Here is a 19,279-nt window from a genome sequence, read left to right on the forward strand (position 1 = left end):
AAATATATGTTACATTTGTATCTAAGATGGCATAAAGCAATTTCACCACCATTTAATCCATTTATGACAAAGCTTTTGCAGAATGGAGAGAACACAGCCCTGTGCAAAGCTGCTGCCTGCTTTGCCATTCTATTTTCCAGCACAGTTAGTGGTGGGGGTTGTTCTGGGTTTTTCCTGCTCCCCTGGAAAGGACAATTTGCTGTGTCCTACCCATGCCTTGGGGTGAGCAGGACGGGGAGCAGCTCTGCCCAGCTGAGCAGGATGCTCTGTGCTTTCAGCAGGGACATTCCAGCTCTGCAGGGCAGGAGGAATCAGCTCCTGAAGTTCATCACCAGCAAACTCTGCATTTATCCAGAGCCATGCACTGACGTGGTTTCAGCAGGCCCTTCCCAAGTTCCTCTTTGGTTTATCAGAGCATTTATTACTACCTAAATCAGTCAAGTTTGCAGAGCTGGGAAGAACTACAAACACACACAAACACATAAACACTTGTTTGTGTGGTTATTTAACCCCCAAACACTGAAATGCAGCCTGTGCAATAAACTGGGAGATACATCTGCCAAAATGATTCTGCCAAATGTCTCTCCAAAGCCCACACACAAAATAATTGGCCAAAAGTGGTGCAGAAACACACAGAGGGTGCAGGTGTGAATGCTTTGGGGCACAACAGCCACCCCCATCCCTTTTACCTGGGCATAGCAGAGTCATTTATATTTCCTATGCCATAATGGGAAATACCATACACTCTGCTATGGCATGGGAAATACCAAGTTATGGTATTAACTTGGTATTAGCTTGTGTTTCCCATGCCATAACTTGCCATACCATCCTTTGTACCTGATTTAAAGCAATCAGATGTATCAGCATTATCATTAAAAATAATCTGATTCAAGAGAGATCATTCTTCAGCTCTCTTAGTGCTTTTAACAGCACAGTACTTTTCTCTTCAAAGAAGAAAATTTTCTTTCAAAGAGAACAATAATGAAGCAACACAGTCCCACTAGCACAGGCTCCTTGGCAAGCACAACACCCACCCATCCCAATCCCAATCCCTCCCTTTGGTTTGTGAACAGATGCCAACCCCTGGCACATTCAGGCCCTGGTAAGTCTTTTCCAAACAAGATTTCCTTTGATTTCCAGAAGACAAACTTTGTGTTTGCACGTATGTTTTTAATATTGTATTAATTACCATGGGTATAATTTATAAGATTGTATCGAGATATCAAGAGCTAATACAGTTGCACTTAAATTTGTCAGCTGTGCAATAGCTTGCCCTAATTTTAGATTATCAGCTCTGGAGACCTGCTCAAAGAGTAAGACTGACAGACTTTTTAATGGAGAAAATCGGAGTTCCCCTGGGATCCAGACTTTTTTTTGATTCAGTAAGAAATCCCAGTGGCATTTGCTGAAAGGATCCCAGGATGGAAAGTGACATCTCTCTAAGAATTAGTGCTTCTCACTCTGATGCAAGTCTTCCAAATATACTCTCCCTCCACAGACATGCCTGCTACCTCTTCAGACTTTTCAGCAACACGAGGGTGAAATGTCTACTTTGAGTGCTCCAGTCCAGTCCTGTGTGTCAAACTGAAGTGAAGGAGCATGAATCTATATAAATAGACAAATTATCCACCCAAAATATGTCATTTAAAATTGAGGTGCTGACACAGCCTTAGCTACAGCACCGCTAAGCAGGGGCTGCAGCATTGTTTCAATTAAACATCCTTGTTTCTTCCTCAGGAGAAAGCTCTGCAGAAATTTCTCCTTTGAGGGCAGACACAGACAGAAAGTGGCTCCCAATTAAAGGCTGGATGGGAGGCACAGCCATCACCCAGCAGAGATCAGATATCAGCTGTGATATCAGCCAGACAGGGATGGATCCAGGTGAGGGAGAAGGACCAGGCTGAGGCAGTGCCTTTGCCACGGCCACCCCTCTGCATCCAGCTGCTCCTCAGGCTCCCAGCTCCTGCTCCTGCCCTCATTCTGCTGCTCTCAGGGGCCCATCCTTCAACCAGCTCACCCTTCAGCCCCTCCATCTGTCACACGCCTTTCCTGACACTCATCTGCCATGTTTCATTCAAAGGCTCTGGATTCTTCCCAGATTCCAGGTTTGATTTATTCTAGCAGAAATGTGTACCTGTGTGCATTATTTCTACCCCTTGTGGATCCCCCGTGGAGGATCAGTGGGGGTTTGCCCTCAAAAATCCTAAATGGAGCAGAAGTGCTTCCTTTGCATTGTCTGAAGGGTGAGTAGAGAATTGCTGTTTAACCAGAATTAACTCTGCATTCTGTACACAACAGGGTATCAAAATCTGCAATAGACAGTCCTAAAGGAGAGCAGATCTACTCTTCCCACAAACATTCTGTGTCTGCTGGGAGGGGCACAACTCCACATCCCTCAGAACACACCGAGCCAGGGCCCACCAAGAGCAATTTGTCAATTCACTGCCAGAACAGCTCCACAGCTGGGGGCCAATATCACCATGATATAAGGCTTTGGGTAAAGGATCTTCAAACCTCTAACCCTGCTGAGCACCCCCAGCTCTCCTGGCTGTTAATGAACACTGAGGATGTTGGGCACCACTGATGAAATGCTCCCTTGGCCAGGACCCACCACCCTCCCTTCTCCCACTGCAGTGTGCTCACAGGAACTTTTTGTCCTAAAAATGCTATTTTATTTAAAGCAGGAATTCAAAAATCTTCTGAAAGAGATCTAAAAGATCCTGCCTGTCTGAAGAAAAGAAGTTTCTACTTGTCAGTTAAATAAAGGAATAACGCACAGCCTCCTTTCTAGTGTGTACTTTACCTGTCATCCAGCAGCCCATTATCACGTCACGGCAGAGTGCACTTTCCTGCAGGTCACTTTGTTTAAAATGACATGGATAATGCACATGTCAGCGAGCTGACAGTCCCCACCGTCCTTCAGAGATAAAACCCAGCCACCAGTGCCTGTTCTTATCTGGGGTACATGCCTTGCTCTATCATCTAAGTCAGGCAGAACATGATTTCTCCAGAGAGCACTTTTTTCATTTCCTGATTTTAAGAAAATCAAATAAGCACCATTTGTCTTCATCTGAATATGCTTGACCTGCTCAAATGATGATGTCTCGCATTTTATAACAGGCTACATATGCTGAATTCAAATTAACAGCAGAACAAGGCCTTCAGATCTTTGCCTGGGCTGCCAGCACAGCCTGAATAAATAAGCCAGGGTGAGCAGTCATCCCTCAGAACTGGGCCTGAGCTGTGGAGCTCAAAGATGGCTCTGGTTCTGACACATTTGAAAAGCACTACATTTTTAGGGATATTTGGGCCTGCACTTAATCCCATTTCATTACAGAAAATATGGATCACAGAGATGGAATAGACATCTGGATTTTAGATCCTGCTCACACAAGTACTGGGGTGTTCTATGTGAGGTACAGTCTTGAGTGTCTGCATTGTTCATCCTGAACCAGCATCTCCCCTCCATCCCCAAAAGCTGCCTCTGCCTTTTTATACAGGAGGGCTGCAAGAGGAAAAAAATGAGTGGAACAGGCAGAGGTTCAGCTCCATAAATGCTGCAGTGATAGGAAATTACACTTTTAGTTCTGGGTGCCATAAACATAGAAACTGAAATTCAGTTTATCATCTTCCTCTGCATAAGGAACATCCTGAAAATGAATAATCACTTCACAGGATGGACTGTAATGGTAATGCATTAAAAATTCATATTGAAAAGTGCAGGTTAATATTCTGTGCAAAAACCCAACAAAACCTCCCCTTTCTGTTGTCACACTGATTAACTCCAGTGATTAGTTCCCTTATGCAAGGAAAATCATTGCATTTCAAAGTAAACAGCAGTTCTTTAACATAGTTAGCAAATTATTAAGAAACATGAGGAAAAAATCCTCTACTGGGGAAAAGAGCTGAAGGGCAAAGCTTTGCAAGTTATATACAGAATGGTTTGAAAATTTCCTTCCTGTTACACAAACCCTGTAGAAAGCTGATTAAATTCATGGAGGGTGATTTTTGTACTCATTGTTTCCCTCTGGATTTTACAGCATATTTGCACTTGGCTGTTGGGTGAGCTGCACACCAGCCTGGTCATCTCTCCTCTTCTTGGCCTGCCTTGGAGCTGCTTAACAGAACCACTCATGAAATTCTTAGCAGTTCAACATTATTATAGGAACAATATTTCCTGACATTATTTTACCCTCCCCTGCCTTCCATTCCCCAATTTATCCAAGGAAAGAGTAGGCAAAAGTGATTACATTATCAAAACATCCCTTAAGGCTCAACATACAAATAAAAATCACAAAATTCAACCTGGAAATAAAGAAATTAGACCAGTTTTTCTGTGATAATTATTTCAGTTTTTCCAAATAAAGAAGGTTAGTCTGTTCACAACATAAAATAATGCCTAAAAATATCTATCATTATGGATACCAGTTCTTAATTGCTATTATTCTTTTAAAAAATAGGCAGGATCAGAGACCATTGCTTGACTCTTACAGCATTAATTTTTTCCCCTTTCCCACTTAGAAACCCAAAATCATGGAGACAGTGCTCAGCAAGTTCTGTTACTTGACTTAATGCACAGTTTCCAAATGTTATTTCTAAAAAACAGATATATCAACCATAACACTTCAGTTGGAGTTTGCAGGCCCTTGCCTGCAGAGAAGCACAACAGGCACTAACAGTGATTAAATAACTGTTAAGAAGTGCAAATGTGAGGGTTACCAACAGACTCAGTTGCTGCTACATCTTCCAAGGGGAAGTGTAGCCATGGAAAGGGTTGGTGGTGAGACTGGTGTTCATAAACAACCCACACAGACCATGGCATCAATATGCTTCAGGATGAACTGTGTGGCCTCCAAAATATTCATTAGAATTCTCTTTCCTTGGAGGTCTATTCCAAAATTAAATTAGAGACAGAAATTTTCTTGGTATAGAGATGCTTTAGATTAGTCCAAGAAGAAACTTTGAATAAGTAATAGATTAAGAGGAATAAGGGAATCCAGTAAATTAGTTTTGCTCTCATGCTGATTTTCTTTCTTACCTTTTCTTCTTGATCACTGTCGCTGTCACACTGAAACACAAAAACAGAAAAAGCACAGGTAAGAGAAGCTTGCTACAACAAAAAGAACATAAATGTTTCTGTGAACAAGATGGGTGATACATTCACAAATGCTGGGCACCACACCTGGCACCTGTAGGAACAAGTTCAGTTACTGTATGGGGGGAAATTCCCCCAGTGCTGTTGCAGAGGATGCATTTCTGTGTTTGGATGATGGAAATGCTGCCCTGCACACACCAAACCCATTTGCAAACCCTCTGCCAGTTCAGCTCAGGGGCACAGGAGCTGCTGGTGCAGGGGCACAGTCAGACCCCAAAACTGGATCAGGGAAGAAGAAAATGAGTCTCAGAGGGCTGGTTTTCTTTGTTTTCCTTGGATGAGCAATGCTCCTCATGCTGCTGCAGCCCAGCACCTGCAGGGGCTCCATGGGGATGCTCAGGTGTGCCCAGCACCCAGAGGAGCCTTTGCAAGGCTCCAGGAACACAAGCAAAGGTCACCCCGTGCCTTTGTTTTTGGCTGCCGAAGTGAAGATTGCAGAGATCACAGGGAAGCAGGAATGTGCCACAGCCACTGATCCCCCCAGGCTCTCTGGGAGCAGCCCAGGCATCACAATTTTACAAAATGCTGACTGGTAACTCTAAAGAGTCTTGATATTCATCCAGTGCCATTGCTCAATTCTTAAGTAAGTTTTACTATTGTAGGAATAGAGCAGAACTAGACCACTCAATATTTCTGAAAGACAAGCATCAGAACCCAAACCACGTTTGCATTTGCTGGAAGTACAAAAGCTGTGTTGGAAACAAGACTTTGGGAACCCTGGAACTCACAGGTTTGAATTCTGGGTACCCGCAGCTCCTTCTGTGGGTCTGTTTTGTTTCTACTTTGTTTCTATCTACAGCTGGAGGTTCTGTATCACTCAAGACTGAGCTATGCAGATCTCATGGCAAACATTTCCAAGGAAAACATCACCAAACAGAGACCCAGGCTTTCCTACCCAAGGACTGTCAGGCTCTTACAGCACTCAGTTAAGTACTTTATGTACTTTTATCTTTATGTATTTATATCTTTATGTACTTCTATCTTTATGTATTTATATCTTTATGTACTTATATCCTTAGGTATTTATATCTTTATGTGTTTATATAATCTTTGAGTATTTTTGTAAGACAACCAAATTGCTTTGAAATTAGTTATATTTTGTGAATTCCAAAGGTTAACTATACAGTGGGATGTGAACAGAGCCAAATACTCCCACAAATACACATATTTGATTTGCACAAATCAACTCATGTTCTGTCTGTTGTTTAATTATAACTTTTCTGTTTCGCTGGCTTTTCCCTTGTCTTCATCAGTACAGGGGGTGAAAAGGTGCCTTCCCTACACCACTGAGCTATGTACTAACAAATTAGAACCAAGAACTATTTCTAGGTATTTTTAAACTAATTTTAAATGAAGGAAAGATGAGATAAAATTACAATCTTCTTGCAGCTGATTTCAAATAGAAAAGGAAGTGAAATTTATTTAATAACTGAAGTGATTTACATAGCACTAGTTGCACCTATTTAATACCAGAGTATTTACTCTGGTAACAAACAAATGAGAAGAATCATGAAGACAGGGGGCAATTTTAGGTTTAATTTTGAAAACCTCACACGGTGTCTGAATTAATGAAGAGTCCACTTAAGTGACAAAAGGAAAGCATTTCTAGAGCAGCATGGCACTGATATAAAGTACTCCTACCTTACCCCATAAATACAATGCATTTTGGCTTCATCAGGACTGCCTGTAGGAGATTTTGGTGTGAAGCTGAGCAAGGCCCTGTATTTACAAAAAAAGCAAACCCTGCTCATGGATTTTAATCCATGAAAATCAGGGCACAGAATCAGAGAACACCTGAGCTGGAAGGGACCCACAAGGATCATCCAGTCCAGCTCCTGGCCCTGCATGGGACATCCCCAAGAGTCACAGAGCATTTCACAAGCATGAATGTCACAGAGATTTTCCTATTTCTGCTTCACAGCTATTGGAAAAATTCAGCTTTCAGGCTCTGTCACCTTCTCCCCCTGGATGGTCAGAGCCAGAAGCTCCCTCACCAGGAGCTCCCCAGGATCCATTTTCACACCTATGTGTTTCAAACCAGGGAGCAAAGGGGAATTGCTCCTTTGTTTGTGTCTCTGCCCACCCTCCAGGCAAACCCCAAGTCTTGATCAGACTGTAAAAGTGAAAATAAAGGGGGCAAAGGGCTGTCTAAGCAGGCAGGGGCAATTTCCTTGGAGCAGCAGGGTTCAGAGGGTTGAGGTGCCACCACTCCAGGTGCCAGGCACAGGAGCAGGGTCCTGTGACCCAGCTGTGCTCAGAGCACTCTGCAGCCTCTCCCTCAGCCCAGTTTTGGTCTGATGTAAAGAATCTCTGCTGTAGTTTTTACTGACTCATAAGCTTGGAAAAGCTCAGGGTTTTTGTGTTCCCTTCAGCGTGGAGGTGCCTGGGGAGAAGAGAACTTGCCAGCCCTGACATCTGAATTTGCCAAGAGCTCCCCACAGCCCAGCGAATGTGCACAGCACTGTCAGTAGGAGGCCATTTCCAGCAAAGTGTTAAACTCCACACCTCCTGCTCTCCCACAGTCCAGTTCTAATTTCAAGGTCTGCTTAATTCCACATCAAATAATTACTGCAGTACCCAGCAGCACCTTGTCTCCAGAGCTCAGCATATGGCGAAGGACCGAGCCCTACTGGTGCCCATGATGGAGGAGAGCTGTGCCAAGCCCATTAAAGCTGCTCCTGCTCCCTCCCAGCGTGCCCAGGAGTGACAGCTCTGTGCCTGGGCCAGCTGGGGCGCCTGCCAACCCTGCCTGTGCTGCACATGGCACTGGGAGCAAACGCTGCCATCCCTGCCACTGAATTCCCACACTGACCCCAGGACTTTGCTGCAGCGCACCATCCAATTTACAGCTCCGGCCTCCAGAGCCCTCCGTGCCAGCCTCTGGCAGAGAGGGATGATGGTCAGAGCCCTCCAGCTCATAAATTATGCAAAGACAATAAAAGCACTCGGCAAACAGCTCCCTGCCTGTGGCCAGCTGCTCTGGGGCAGCTCTGCCCTCTCACAGAGGGTTGGGCACCAGGGCAGAGCCCAGTGCCCAGCACTGCTGTCCTGGGCCAGTGCAGCGTGCTGGGGAGCAGCTGGGTGGGAGGAAAAGGGAGGGAGAGGGTGAGAGGGCTCTGAGCACTGCTCTGGGGTGTATATCTGTGTAACACCTGTGTGTGTGTGTGTGTGTGTGTGTGTGTGTGTGTGTGTGTGCAGGACACACTCTGCACTGGCACATTCTGCACATTCTGCACTCCCACCATCACACAGTTTGTGTGCAGGAGTAATGCCAAAAAGGGAGAGGAAGGATGTTTAAGATGTTTGATGCTCGGGCTGGAAACAGAGCTGGAGCAGTGCACACTGTCCCCATGGCTGAGGGTCAGCACTGTGCTCACACACAGCCACCCCTGCTCTGATGACCTCATTTACATCTCTGGATGCACGTTCTGCCCAGAGCTGCTGAAGCACGAGGTGTTTCCATCTCCTGCAGCCTCACTGCTCCCCACGGCTGGAGAGGGAATTTTGGGAACCGAAGCTGACAGCCGTGAAGTTGATTATTCAGAATTACTGGTCAATTTGAAGGCTAGAGCCTGCACTGCTCGCTCAATTCCTCAATTCCTGCAGCATTTCCCCACCTCCCAGGGCCACAGGAAGGAGTGAAATGATTTAAGTGCTTTGTGGTTCTCAGAGCACCAGACTGTTCTGGAATTGCAGCAATGGAAATACTTTGCACTGGCCCCTGCTTTGGGCAGTGTTTCAGTATTCCATGGCTGTTACAAAAAGTTCATTTTTCGGTGCTCTCCCATGCCTTTTTCAGGAAACCATGGTTCTGTGCACAGGCTGCCTTGGAATATTCTGCAAATAAGTGGGAATCCAAAATATCATTCAGAGATAGCATGACCTGATTTTTGGATAACTGCCACCAGCTTCACTGGAAGCTGAGGGTGATAATGTGGCAAATCAGGACAAGGAGGCTGCAGACACATTTTACACCTGAACAAACATAGGCTTCTTGCTCTGATTCACAGGCTCAAGGCACTTACTGTCTCCACTCTGAGCACAAGTTGTGACTGATTACAGCCCCCCCAGGCCAGGCTTGAGATGAGCCCAGAGCCAAATTGCCTGATTTGCCCTGCACCGCCCCTGGCCAGCCCTCAGCTCAGTCAGTGAAGCCCAGATGGGCACAGCTGAGCACCCACAGCCCCCTGCATGGCCAAATTTTCACATGCCCGTGGTCCCAAATGCTGTGAGAGCTTCTCAGAGCACAGCCTGACAGGCTCCTCAGTGGGAGGAGTCTGAAAATTGGGTATTTTGTGCTTCTCAAAGTCTTGTACTGGCCAGAAGGGAATCAGTGGTTTTCCCAAAGGACTTATGGGACTACCAGCAAAATTAAAAATGATCTTCATTGATAAAAATCTTACAGGACATATGGAAATGCTAAGGGTGCTCCTAATTTCTATATAATTGGGGTAATAATGAGGGCAGACTGACTGTGATTTGCACAAAGTGGCCAGAGTTATCACTGAAGCTGTTCCAATCCCTTCAATAACCAAAGCCACCAGCCATCACATCACCTGACACACACACACATGTGCCAAGTGTTCAAGCTTCCTTTTGCAACTCCCTGCTCCAGAAATGCTAATCACAGTCAGTGACCCAAAAACTTGCATCTTCACATGTGTGATGCAGTCAAAATGCAAATAATTATCCCTAAAATCAAATCCAGGTGAGGAAGAAGACATACAAAGGTAAAAGATCTCTGTACCAACAAACCAGAAATCTCTTTTTTCTGCCCCAGCCTGGGCTGCAGCAGATGCATTCCCTGCAATGTGGGGTCTGCACACACAGACCTGCAGTGGGAAGTGCGAAAAGAACTTTCCAATTCCCAGCTGAGGCATAATTGCTGCTGTGTGTTTTTAGCAGAAAAGGGAAACTGCAGATCAGGTTAAAGATGAGCTGCACCTCCCCAGCCCTCTGGCCCAGGTGGAGAGAGTTAAAATGCACAGCACATTTCCCAGAGCACCCGTGGAATGAGCCTGATCCCAAAGCCACCATTCAAAAATCAGCCACCCTATGTGGTGACAGCTCTAATTTGAGCCCATTTTAATAACTTGAGAGAGCCTGGTCCAAATCAAGCTGAGTAAAGGTCTGAGCCACCTCACCAGCTCATTCAGGCTGAAGCAACACCATGGATTTCTCTGTGCTTTGCTGATTGAACACATTCTTGTGCAAAAAGTGGCAATCATTGAATATCTCATGTACAATGACATTGAGGAGGGCATTGTTCTCTATTCTGCTCAATGGACTTTGCTGGAACAGCTATTTCATATCTCGGAGCCATTTATCATTGCCACCAAAGGAGTCAGAGCTGCTGCAACGGCAGCTCTGAACAAAGTGATTCTACTCATCTGTCTGCTGAAAAGAAATCTGAAGAAAATGAGGGAAAACCCAGACCTCAGCCTGTTCACACTGACATTTACAATATTCTTGTCCATCTCTCCACCAATGACAAACTGGCAGCCCAGGAAAGGGCAAAGATGGTATTTTAGCTATACAATTAGACCTTTGCTTCCAAGAAAAAAGGAGAAAAAAACATCTCCTAGATGAAAGGAGACCCAGACAGGGAATAAATGGGCAATTTTCTAATTGATGAAATGGAGACTGGCAGAGCCACAAAGAAACTAAGAGCAAGAATTTCACTTTTTTCCTTCCTATCTGTGACTTTGCTGCAAGAAGCATTCAGCATGGAGCTCCCTGCCAAGGAATCTTATATATATATATATATATTTTTTTTTTATATATAGCATCTCACAAATTGGTTAACATCACAGTCTGCTTAGCAATTCCTCACCATTATCCAGTGTGATTCACTGGAAGGAATGGCTCTGAAACAGAGATGGTCTGAGAAGTTTAAGGTCTGCTTTCTTAAAAGCTAAAATTATGGATTATTCACCAAAAAAGTCCCATTTACACAAATTACCTAAGTCTGGACAAAAGATTGCAATGTTGACCTTTAATCTGAATTCCATTTTATCCAAACTACTTCAGCTGAAATGTATCAGTCTTGGACATTTGAAGTTATCTTGGGCCCCTTACAAGAAAAATATTCAGAACTTAGAATGTTTTTCAGCTGCAATTCTTTTTCATTCTTCCCCCCGCCCCAGGATGTTGATGATTGCTTTATATTATAAAATGACACAATTAGTAGTTCCTTTCAGCTGTACCATGAACCAAACAACTATTTGATTGGAAGGAATGACATGTTGAGTATTAAAATGAAAACTCTGGATTACATTGCTGTTCAGGATAAGGATGAAGATAAGGACCTTGCATTTCTCTAGGACATGAATTCATCCTTGGCACCTGGTGGGAAGCCCAGATGTTCCTGGCAGACCACAGTGAAGTTGTTGTAAAACCAAGGGGGGATTTCCCTCCAGGCAGACCCTGTCAGACAAGCCCTGTCCTGAGCTTTGGCCCAGCTGTGTTGGCCCTGTGTTTGCAGGGATTTCCCCTGCAGGGACAGGCGGGGAGCTGAGGCACTGGGAGGCACTGGGAGGCACTGGGAGGCACTGGGAGCTGCTGGGGCTGCCACCCCCTGTCCTGCCAGGCTGCCCCAGCTCTGTGTCACCCCAGGGACACGTGCAACCAGCACTGGAAGAAACTTTTCTGTTGTTCCTTGGAAAGGGAGCTGGGGCTGGAGGTGACTGCACCTTCCGTGGCCCAGATCCCACAGATCCAGCAGCTTCCTCATGGTGGCACTGCCCAGGTGTCACTGCTGGCACGGTGGCACTGCCCAGTGATCCCACACCTGCCCAAGCCCAGAGCACCATGATGCTCCCACCAGGGCCAGGAGAGGATTAAATTTAATTTCCAGATGGAAAACTAACAGTGCCATGCATTCCTCAGCTCAGTGTGATGGTGTTCACAGGGGTCTGAGGATGAGGGAAGAGATGAGGATCTGACTCCATGTTTCACAAGGCTGATTTATTATTTTATGATATATTTTATGATTATATTAAAACTATACCAAAAGAATAGAAGAAAGGATTTCACCAGAAGGCCAGCTAAGAATAGAAGAAGAAGGAATGATAACAAAGGCTTGTGTCTCAGACAGAGTCTGAGCCAGCTGACTGTGATAGGCCATTAATTAGAAACAACCACATGAGACCAATCCCAGATGCACCTGTTCCATTCCACAGCAGCAGATAATCATTGTTTACATTTTGTTCCTGAGGCCTCCCAGCTTCTCAGGAGAAAAAGTCCTAAGGAAAGGATTTTTCATAAAACGTGTCTGTGACAGCTCAGCACCCTCAGAAAGTGCCCAGCACCAGTCAGGCACCCAAATCCCAGCAGAGCTGGCAGCAGGCACTGCCAGCCACACACACACACAGGAATCCTGATCTCAGGGAGTCATCCTCTGTTGCAACTGAAGGGTGAAGTCCCTGCCTCAGCTCCTGAGGGCTCCATAAGCAGAAATGCCTCCACGCTCTCCCCTGGCACTCTGGATGCACATTTGCTGCCTCCTCTCCTTACCTGCCTTGCTGGCTGCAGGCAACTTGCAGCTGTCATGTTATTTTTAGCAGCCTCTCCAACTGATGGCAATTTGCAGTTTGTAATGTCATGTTTAGCATCCTCTCAACTCACAAGTACTTTTTCAAGGTTCAAAAAAAAATAAGTAATAGTAAATAATAATAAAAATGGGCATTTGTACTGATGGACTAAGTCAATAGGAAAGATTTAAACTAATCAGTGGTTAATGAAGTCAGTGCCTAATACTGCATTAGTAGGTGCTATCTGTATAAGAAAAGATTCTTATTTTTCAGAACTCCTGGTCTTAGCTCACGAGTTCTGTTTGGAATTTGAGTCTTCCAAGTACTTACAGGCTAATGAAATAAAAACACCTTGATTGACAAGAAGCAAAGCATGTTACGGGTTAAAATAATACAAGAATCTATTTTTTACACTGTGTTGTGATCCATAAAAATCACCCTGAGCCTTTCCTCTTTCTTCTCTGCCTGTGAAGCCAATTGCTTTGATTGCAGTGATATGAGCTTACTGAAATGACTTGCCCTTGCTTGTGAAGCAAATGGAACATGCTAATAGAACTTATCGCATTACCGGATGCAAAAGTGCCATAGCTCATTACTTTAAGATAAAAGGATATCATTGCAGACGGGAAGCAGAATTGACTTTCTGAGGCCCGACTTGATGATGATTTAATCAACTGCTCTCTTTCACTTCTCATCTCTGCGCCTGTCGGTTTCCCAGGTGCTGTTAAATGAGACACTCAGAAAGTGAGCGCGGGGAAAGAAATTGCTGTCATTACTTTTCAAGAAAGGAGGTATGCAAATTTTCGACAGAAAGATTGCGTTCATAATGGGCCTGGTAAAATACAAGGATCATGCTTGACAGGTGAGGGCAAGTCATTTGTACGTCCTTAAAGTGAAGCAACCATCCTCATTTAGAAATTGTGCTCGATAAGAGAAGCTACAAATGAAACCCAAGCGAGGGCTGAGAGCAGCCAGCAAATCTTTGAAGGCTTTGCTGCTGCAGCTCTGCCTTCAGCAGGTGCCTGGCGTGCCTTCACACATGGCTCTTCCCAACTGCCAGATGGCCAAAGTTTGACCTCAGTATCTCACTGAGATTCCTCTTAAATGTTTTTTCTTACTGTCAGCATTATATTCACAGTCTGGGGTCTGAGAGTCTCTCTTCCTTTCTTCACCGCTGCCAGAAATAGAAATTACAACGAGAAAAAGAACCCAAGCAGCTAAGTGAGGGTTGAGTTAACTTTGAGAACAGAATCAAGAGGTTGGAGGCAACAACTTGTTTTCCTCTGCATGTATGACAGATCTTGGATGGTCTGGAGCTTACACTTCATAGAGCCAAGTGAAAAAGAATAACCTATGGAAAGGGATGTCAAAGAGGATGCAAAGATGCCTTTCCAGGGCCCAAAAGGAACCTGGGGTCCTGTGGGACTGCAGCAAGAAAGGAAAGGGTAAAGAGAGCAACTGGATGCTCTATTGATCTGATATTCCAAAATTGGGAGTTAAAAAAGCACAATAATTGAGATGATGAATTATGCAGAGGCTAAAAACACTCTAAAGATCTCGGATGGCTATTGAGCTGTTTGGATCATTCTAAATGGGGAAATGAGAACTACCAAGCTTTTATTGGTGTCAATCAGGTTTTCCATCAGAGATTGATAGTCAGCCACATCAAACAGGTTCCTTGGGGACACTCTAAGCAATGGATACAGCAGTTTGTCATATAATGTTGACATTTTGTCTCAGATAACAGCATAGGACTTAAATAGAATTAATGTCATGAATATTTAGAATTAAACAAAAAACAGCTGGGAAATACTGCCTCAAAGGAAGCTGGGTACAACAAAAAATGATTTAAATAAGAACAGTCACTATAGTAATTCCAAGATAGGTGCATTTTAAGAATTTATATAATTTTTTTTCTCAAGAACACAGTTCATTGCTCCCATGCTTGTTTATGGAACAACTATCAGATATTTTATTTGCCCTTTTCCCTGTGTGTCAGGTCCTTAACCTTCCACATCCCCCTAACTGGGAGTGATCCAGCAATACCCTTTGGATCTGACTCACCTCTCACCAAAAATACTGCACTGTGGGTTGAAAAGCAAGATGATGGAGGCAAGATAGCCTTGGGCTAGGACTCAGGAGATGCACCTCTGTCACTGGCTATCAGGATCACCTCAGGCAAGTCACTTACTCCCTTCTGCTGTCAACCCTCTGCTTCTCATCTCTCTGGGCTATTAAATGCTACATTCCCTAGGATTTGCTTACTTCCACTGTATGTGTTTATAAAGTGTGCAGGAAAATAAGGCATTTTTCTCAGAGAATGTTGGTCTCAGTAAATAGAAGAAATAAAAAAGAAGAAAAAAGCATTAAGACCTGGATCAGGCCCTAGACACACCATGCCTATTTTCAGTATAGATCTCATCTTCCACCAGCTAAAGTGCATGACCTCTGGAAAATTATATCATTCCAACTGAAAATTATTTTTATTTTCACTTAGAGCAATGAGCAGAGAGCAGCAGCAATCCAGCACAGACAGCACTGCTCAGGGGTTGCTCTCTTGTGCAGGCTGCAGCAACTCTGAGCACAACATGGCTACTGAAACCCACACAAAGAGAGATAACACTGATTTCTAGGATAAAATAGATGGAGAAATTGTATCTGAAACAAAACATAAATAATAAAAAAATCCATCTTTTCTCTTCTTTCCCCATCAAGACCTCTTTAGCTTCTGAGTTCTGTGTCTTCACAGTAGCCTAAATAAGTTAAACTGAATTGTATAAATAATAATGGTAATAATAATTCCCCAAACAACCCAAAACAATTGATCCTCAGGGATAAGACCTTAACAGCTGAGCTATAAACCTCTGAACATTGGATTTTAATGGATACTAAAAACCCCTTAACAAAGCCCTATAAATATAACCTGAAACAAAATGATTTGTGTTCTGAGCTGTTTGCAAACTCCCATAAATGTTCCTCATTGTCATAACACCAGAAAAATAGCTCAGCCTGTGTACTCAGCCTTGCAAACTGGCTTCTGTGCTGTGCTTTCATTCCCTTTTCCACTCTCTGCTTTATAATTCATCACTTGCACAGTTGTTATGCATTATTATTACTGTTATTATTTATTGCTGCCTTTATCATTTTTGTACAATTGATAAATTGTTTGTGCTAGACCTGAGGGAAGAGAAGGATTATTCTAGATGTAGAGCAAGTAAATATAAATTGTAAGGACAATGGCACACTTTGGCCTCGCTGGCTCAAATTTCCTTTTTGAAATACATAGTTCTACGATTTGGAATCTGTGATCACTTATTAGGAAATGAAAGCATTATTTTTTTCCCCCAGAATGCAGCAATATAAGAATTGAATTTAAAACAGGAGTTGTATTTCTCTTTTTAGAGGTAGGAATATGATTTATCAGTTGAACTCTGCCATGTTTTGTTCAAGGAGTGGCTGAGAATAAGAATCGTCATCGCTGCCTGGCTGAACAGAGCAGCTGTGGCTGCCCCTGGATCCCTGGCAGTGCCCAAGGCCAGGCTGGGCATTGGGACACCCTGGGACAGTGGGAGGTGTCCCTGCCATGGCAGGGGTGGCACTGGGTGTTTAAGCTCCCTCCAACCCAAAGCAGTCTGGGATTCTTTGACAGCTGGGGGTGCTGTCCAGCAGAGCACCCAGCACTGCAGCCCCCCTTTACCAACAAGCAGCGGCAGCAGTGATACCTTGGGGTGTCCCAGCAGGACAGGAGGGGGAACCTCTCACTTCCTCCAGCTCTCTGTCCCTGAGCACCTCCTGCACTGAGCCCCAGGGCCCTGTGAGCCCCCTCTGCTCTGAGCCAGAGCCGCTGCTGCTCCCAGGCTGCTGCTGCCCCTCTGCAGTGCCCCCAGCCTGGGCCTCACAGCAATCATGGACACACAGCACGCAGTGGGAGGGTCATGGAACCTCCTGAGCTGGAAGGGACCCCCAGGGATCATCCAGCCCAGCCCTGGCTCTGCACAGACACCCCAACAATCCCAGCCTGGGCATCCCTGGAGCTCCTGGAGCTCCTGGAGCTCTGGCAGCCTCGGGGCTGTGCCCATTCCCTGGGCAGCCTGGGCAGTGCCAGCACCTCTGGGGGAAGAACTTTTCCCAAAATCCAACATAAACCTGCCCTGGCCCAGCCCCAGCTGTTCTCTGGGTCCTGTTCCTGCTCACAGAAAGCAGATTGGAGCTGTTCCTCTGCTGCCCCTCAGCTTCAGGTAAGACCCAAATATCTATTTTAAGAGCCATCCTCCTGTACAAATATCCACTGGGGAACACCAGGTCCTCAGTTTACCCCCAATGCTCTCCTAGCACAGATAGAAGAAAAATGTTTGGGGTTTGGTTGGGTTTTGTCACAGACATATTTTCATTAAAAATCCTCTCTAAGGATTTTTCCTCCTGAGAAGCTGGGAGGCCTCAGGAACAAAATGTAAACATTGATTATCTGCTGCTGTGGAATGCAACAGGTGCATCTGGGATTGGTCTCATGGGGCTGTTTCTAATTAATGGCCAATCACAGCAGAGCTGACTTGGACAGAGAGTCTGAGGCAGCTGCCTTTGTTATCATTCTTTTCTTTTCTATTCTTAGCTTAGCCAGCCTTCTGAGATGAAACTTTTCTTTCTATTCTTTTAGTGTATTTTTAATGTAATATACATCAAAAAATAATAAATCAAGCCTTCTGAAACATGGAGTCATTTCCTCACCTCTTGCCTCATCCTGGGACCCCTGTGAACACAGTCACAGGGTTTTTTTTTCCCCCACTGCTGCATTAACCTACCCCCAGACTAAGTGATAAAAACTCCCATATCAAAAATATGATCACAGGCTCCATGACTGTTATCAGCAGTGGCAAATTACCTGTCACAGCCAAGGCAAGGGATTGCTTTGAACAGCTGGCTTTTAGCTCAGTGCTCAAAAAGTTATTCCTGTCCAGGAGGGTGGTGGAAAATGCATGAGTTTTGCCAGCAGCAGCTGTGCTGTGCAGGGCTGTGGCCAATGCAGCATTACTGACACTGCCCACGTGCTCCCTTTGCAGCTGCAATGACACTTCACACTGTCAGAATGATCTCCTCCAAAGGTGAGCCCCACCTCAGGGCCAGGGACATCCTCAATGTCAAACACAGGACTTGCCACTGAACTCTGTCAAGAAAGAAGGGACACACCAAAGCAGGAGAGTGTTGGGGAAGATGAAACAGGAAAGCCTTATGAATATTATTGTCTGGCAAAAGATTTTGAGAATATGGAAACTATAAGTGAGATTGAAATGAAAGCAAGCTTTGAGATACCTCAGTTACTGAACAACTGGAAAACAATGGTGTGGCCAGCTGAAGGTGATCCCCTTTTGATGGAACAACACCCTCTGCTTGCAGACAGGCCCAAGGGTCAGAGCAGACCCTACAGCTTGGCAGAAGGGGCCCAAAGAGGAGTTTTTAGGTTTTAAAATGTAACACAGTGTGGTGATGTAGTGATTCTTATAGGCTGTATGGAAATGCTGTAGGATTTGTATTTTGTACTGGATTGGTTAGTGAGAATTAGGATATTGAACAGAGAAGAAGATTTATTGTATTGGAACAGGAACCTCGCTCTCTTACCCCTTTTACTCTCTCACCCTCTCATCCTCTCTGCCCCTCTCTCCTCTCAGCCTGCTCTGAGCTGTGTTTGGCAGCTCCCAGCAGGGCCCTGCCCCCAGGCCCTTTGCAATAAACCCCAAGTTCCTGCCCTGGCTGCAGAGATCTCTGCTCTCTGTCCATCCCCACTGTCCAACCCCCATCAATCCTACAGGAGGGGATGCAGAACAACTCTCTCTGGGAATATGAGGATCCTCAGGATGCCTGGAAGGAGCAGAAGCTTCATATCTTCAATCTTCACATCTACCCCACAGACAAAAATGCACACTGAATTTCTGGCTGGACGATCCCAGCAAAGCACCTGCATCTTGTACAGAAAAGAATTTTAAACACTCAACCTGTGCTCTGCAGTTTTGAGATGGATTAGGTAGGGCAAGGAAATTCATTGCTTTCTCCAGAGATATTCTCTGTGAGTACAAAGCCTTGGAATTTCACAAGGGATGTTTTGGAGAGGTAGAGGGTCCTTCTATTTTAAAGACTGTAGATACCAAAAGATTGGAAGTTCCATTCTCATCTCTTTTGAATTTAGTAATAGGGAGGCTCTGAGATTTCAAACATGTTCTCCCCACAAAACCTCTGTAGGCTTTATCTTCAGTCTAAAAAGCAAGTGAATAACAAGCTGCAATGGGTAAAACTCAGATAAATCTAGACTGGTGCATATTTTAAAAATGGGGAATAATTTATTATTCTTCACTTAAAAACAGGGCAGATTTTCCCTAACTGAAAAAAAATTAATAAAAAATTAAAACCTTGCCTAAATGTTGTGCCCTCATTCCATCAGAGTTACTGTACTCCAGGCAGTACAATTAATTAGTGAGATCATATGGCCTGTGCTAGACAGGAGGTCACAGCACATCACACCCTCATTGCCTGAAATGATGTGAATTTATAAATCCCTAAACATCCTCATCCTTCCCCTCCTACATCCACAGCCAGCTCGTTA

The 19,279-nt window shown here is 44.6% G+C and overlaps 1 protein-coding gene across 1 annotated transcript in view; it reads right to left on the reverse strand.

Moving 5' to 3' along the window:
• The window catches only part of AUTS2 (activator of transcription and developmental regulator AUTS2), an 819,578-nt gene that overhangs the window by 237,033 nt on the left and 563,266 nt on the right, over positions 1-19,279 (reverse strand). The window contains exon 5 of the mRNA XM_058037438.1: positions 5,039-5,068. Within this exon, the coding sequence (XP_057893421.1) occupies positions 5,039-5,068 (30 nt within the window). The remainder of the gene's footprint in view (positions 1-5,038; positions 5,069-19,279) is intronic.

The sequence above is a fragment of the Melospiza georgiana genome, chromosome 19 (genome assembly GCF_028018845.1).
Source record: "Melospiza georgiana isolate bMelGeo1 chromosome 19, bMelGeo1.pri, whole genome shotgun sequence".
NCBI classification, from domain to species: domain Eukaryota; kingdom Metazoa; phylum Chordata; class Aves; order Passeriformes; family Passerellidae; genus Melospiza; species Melospiza georgiana.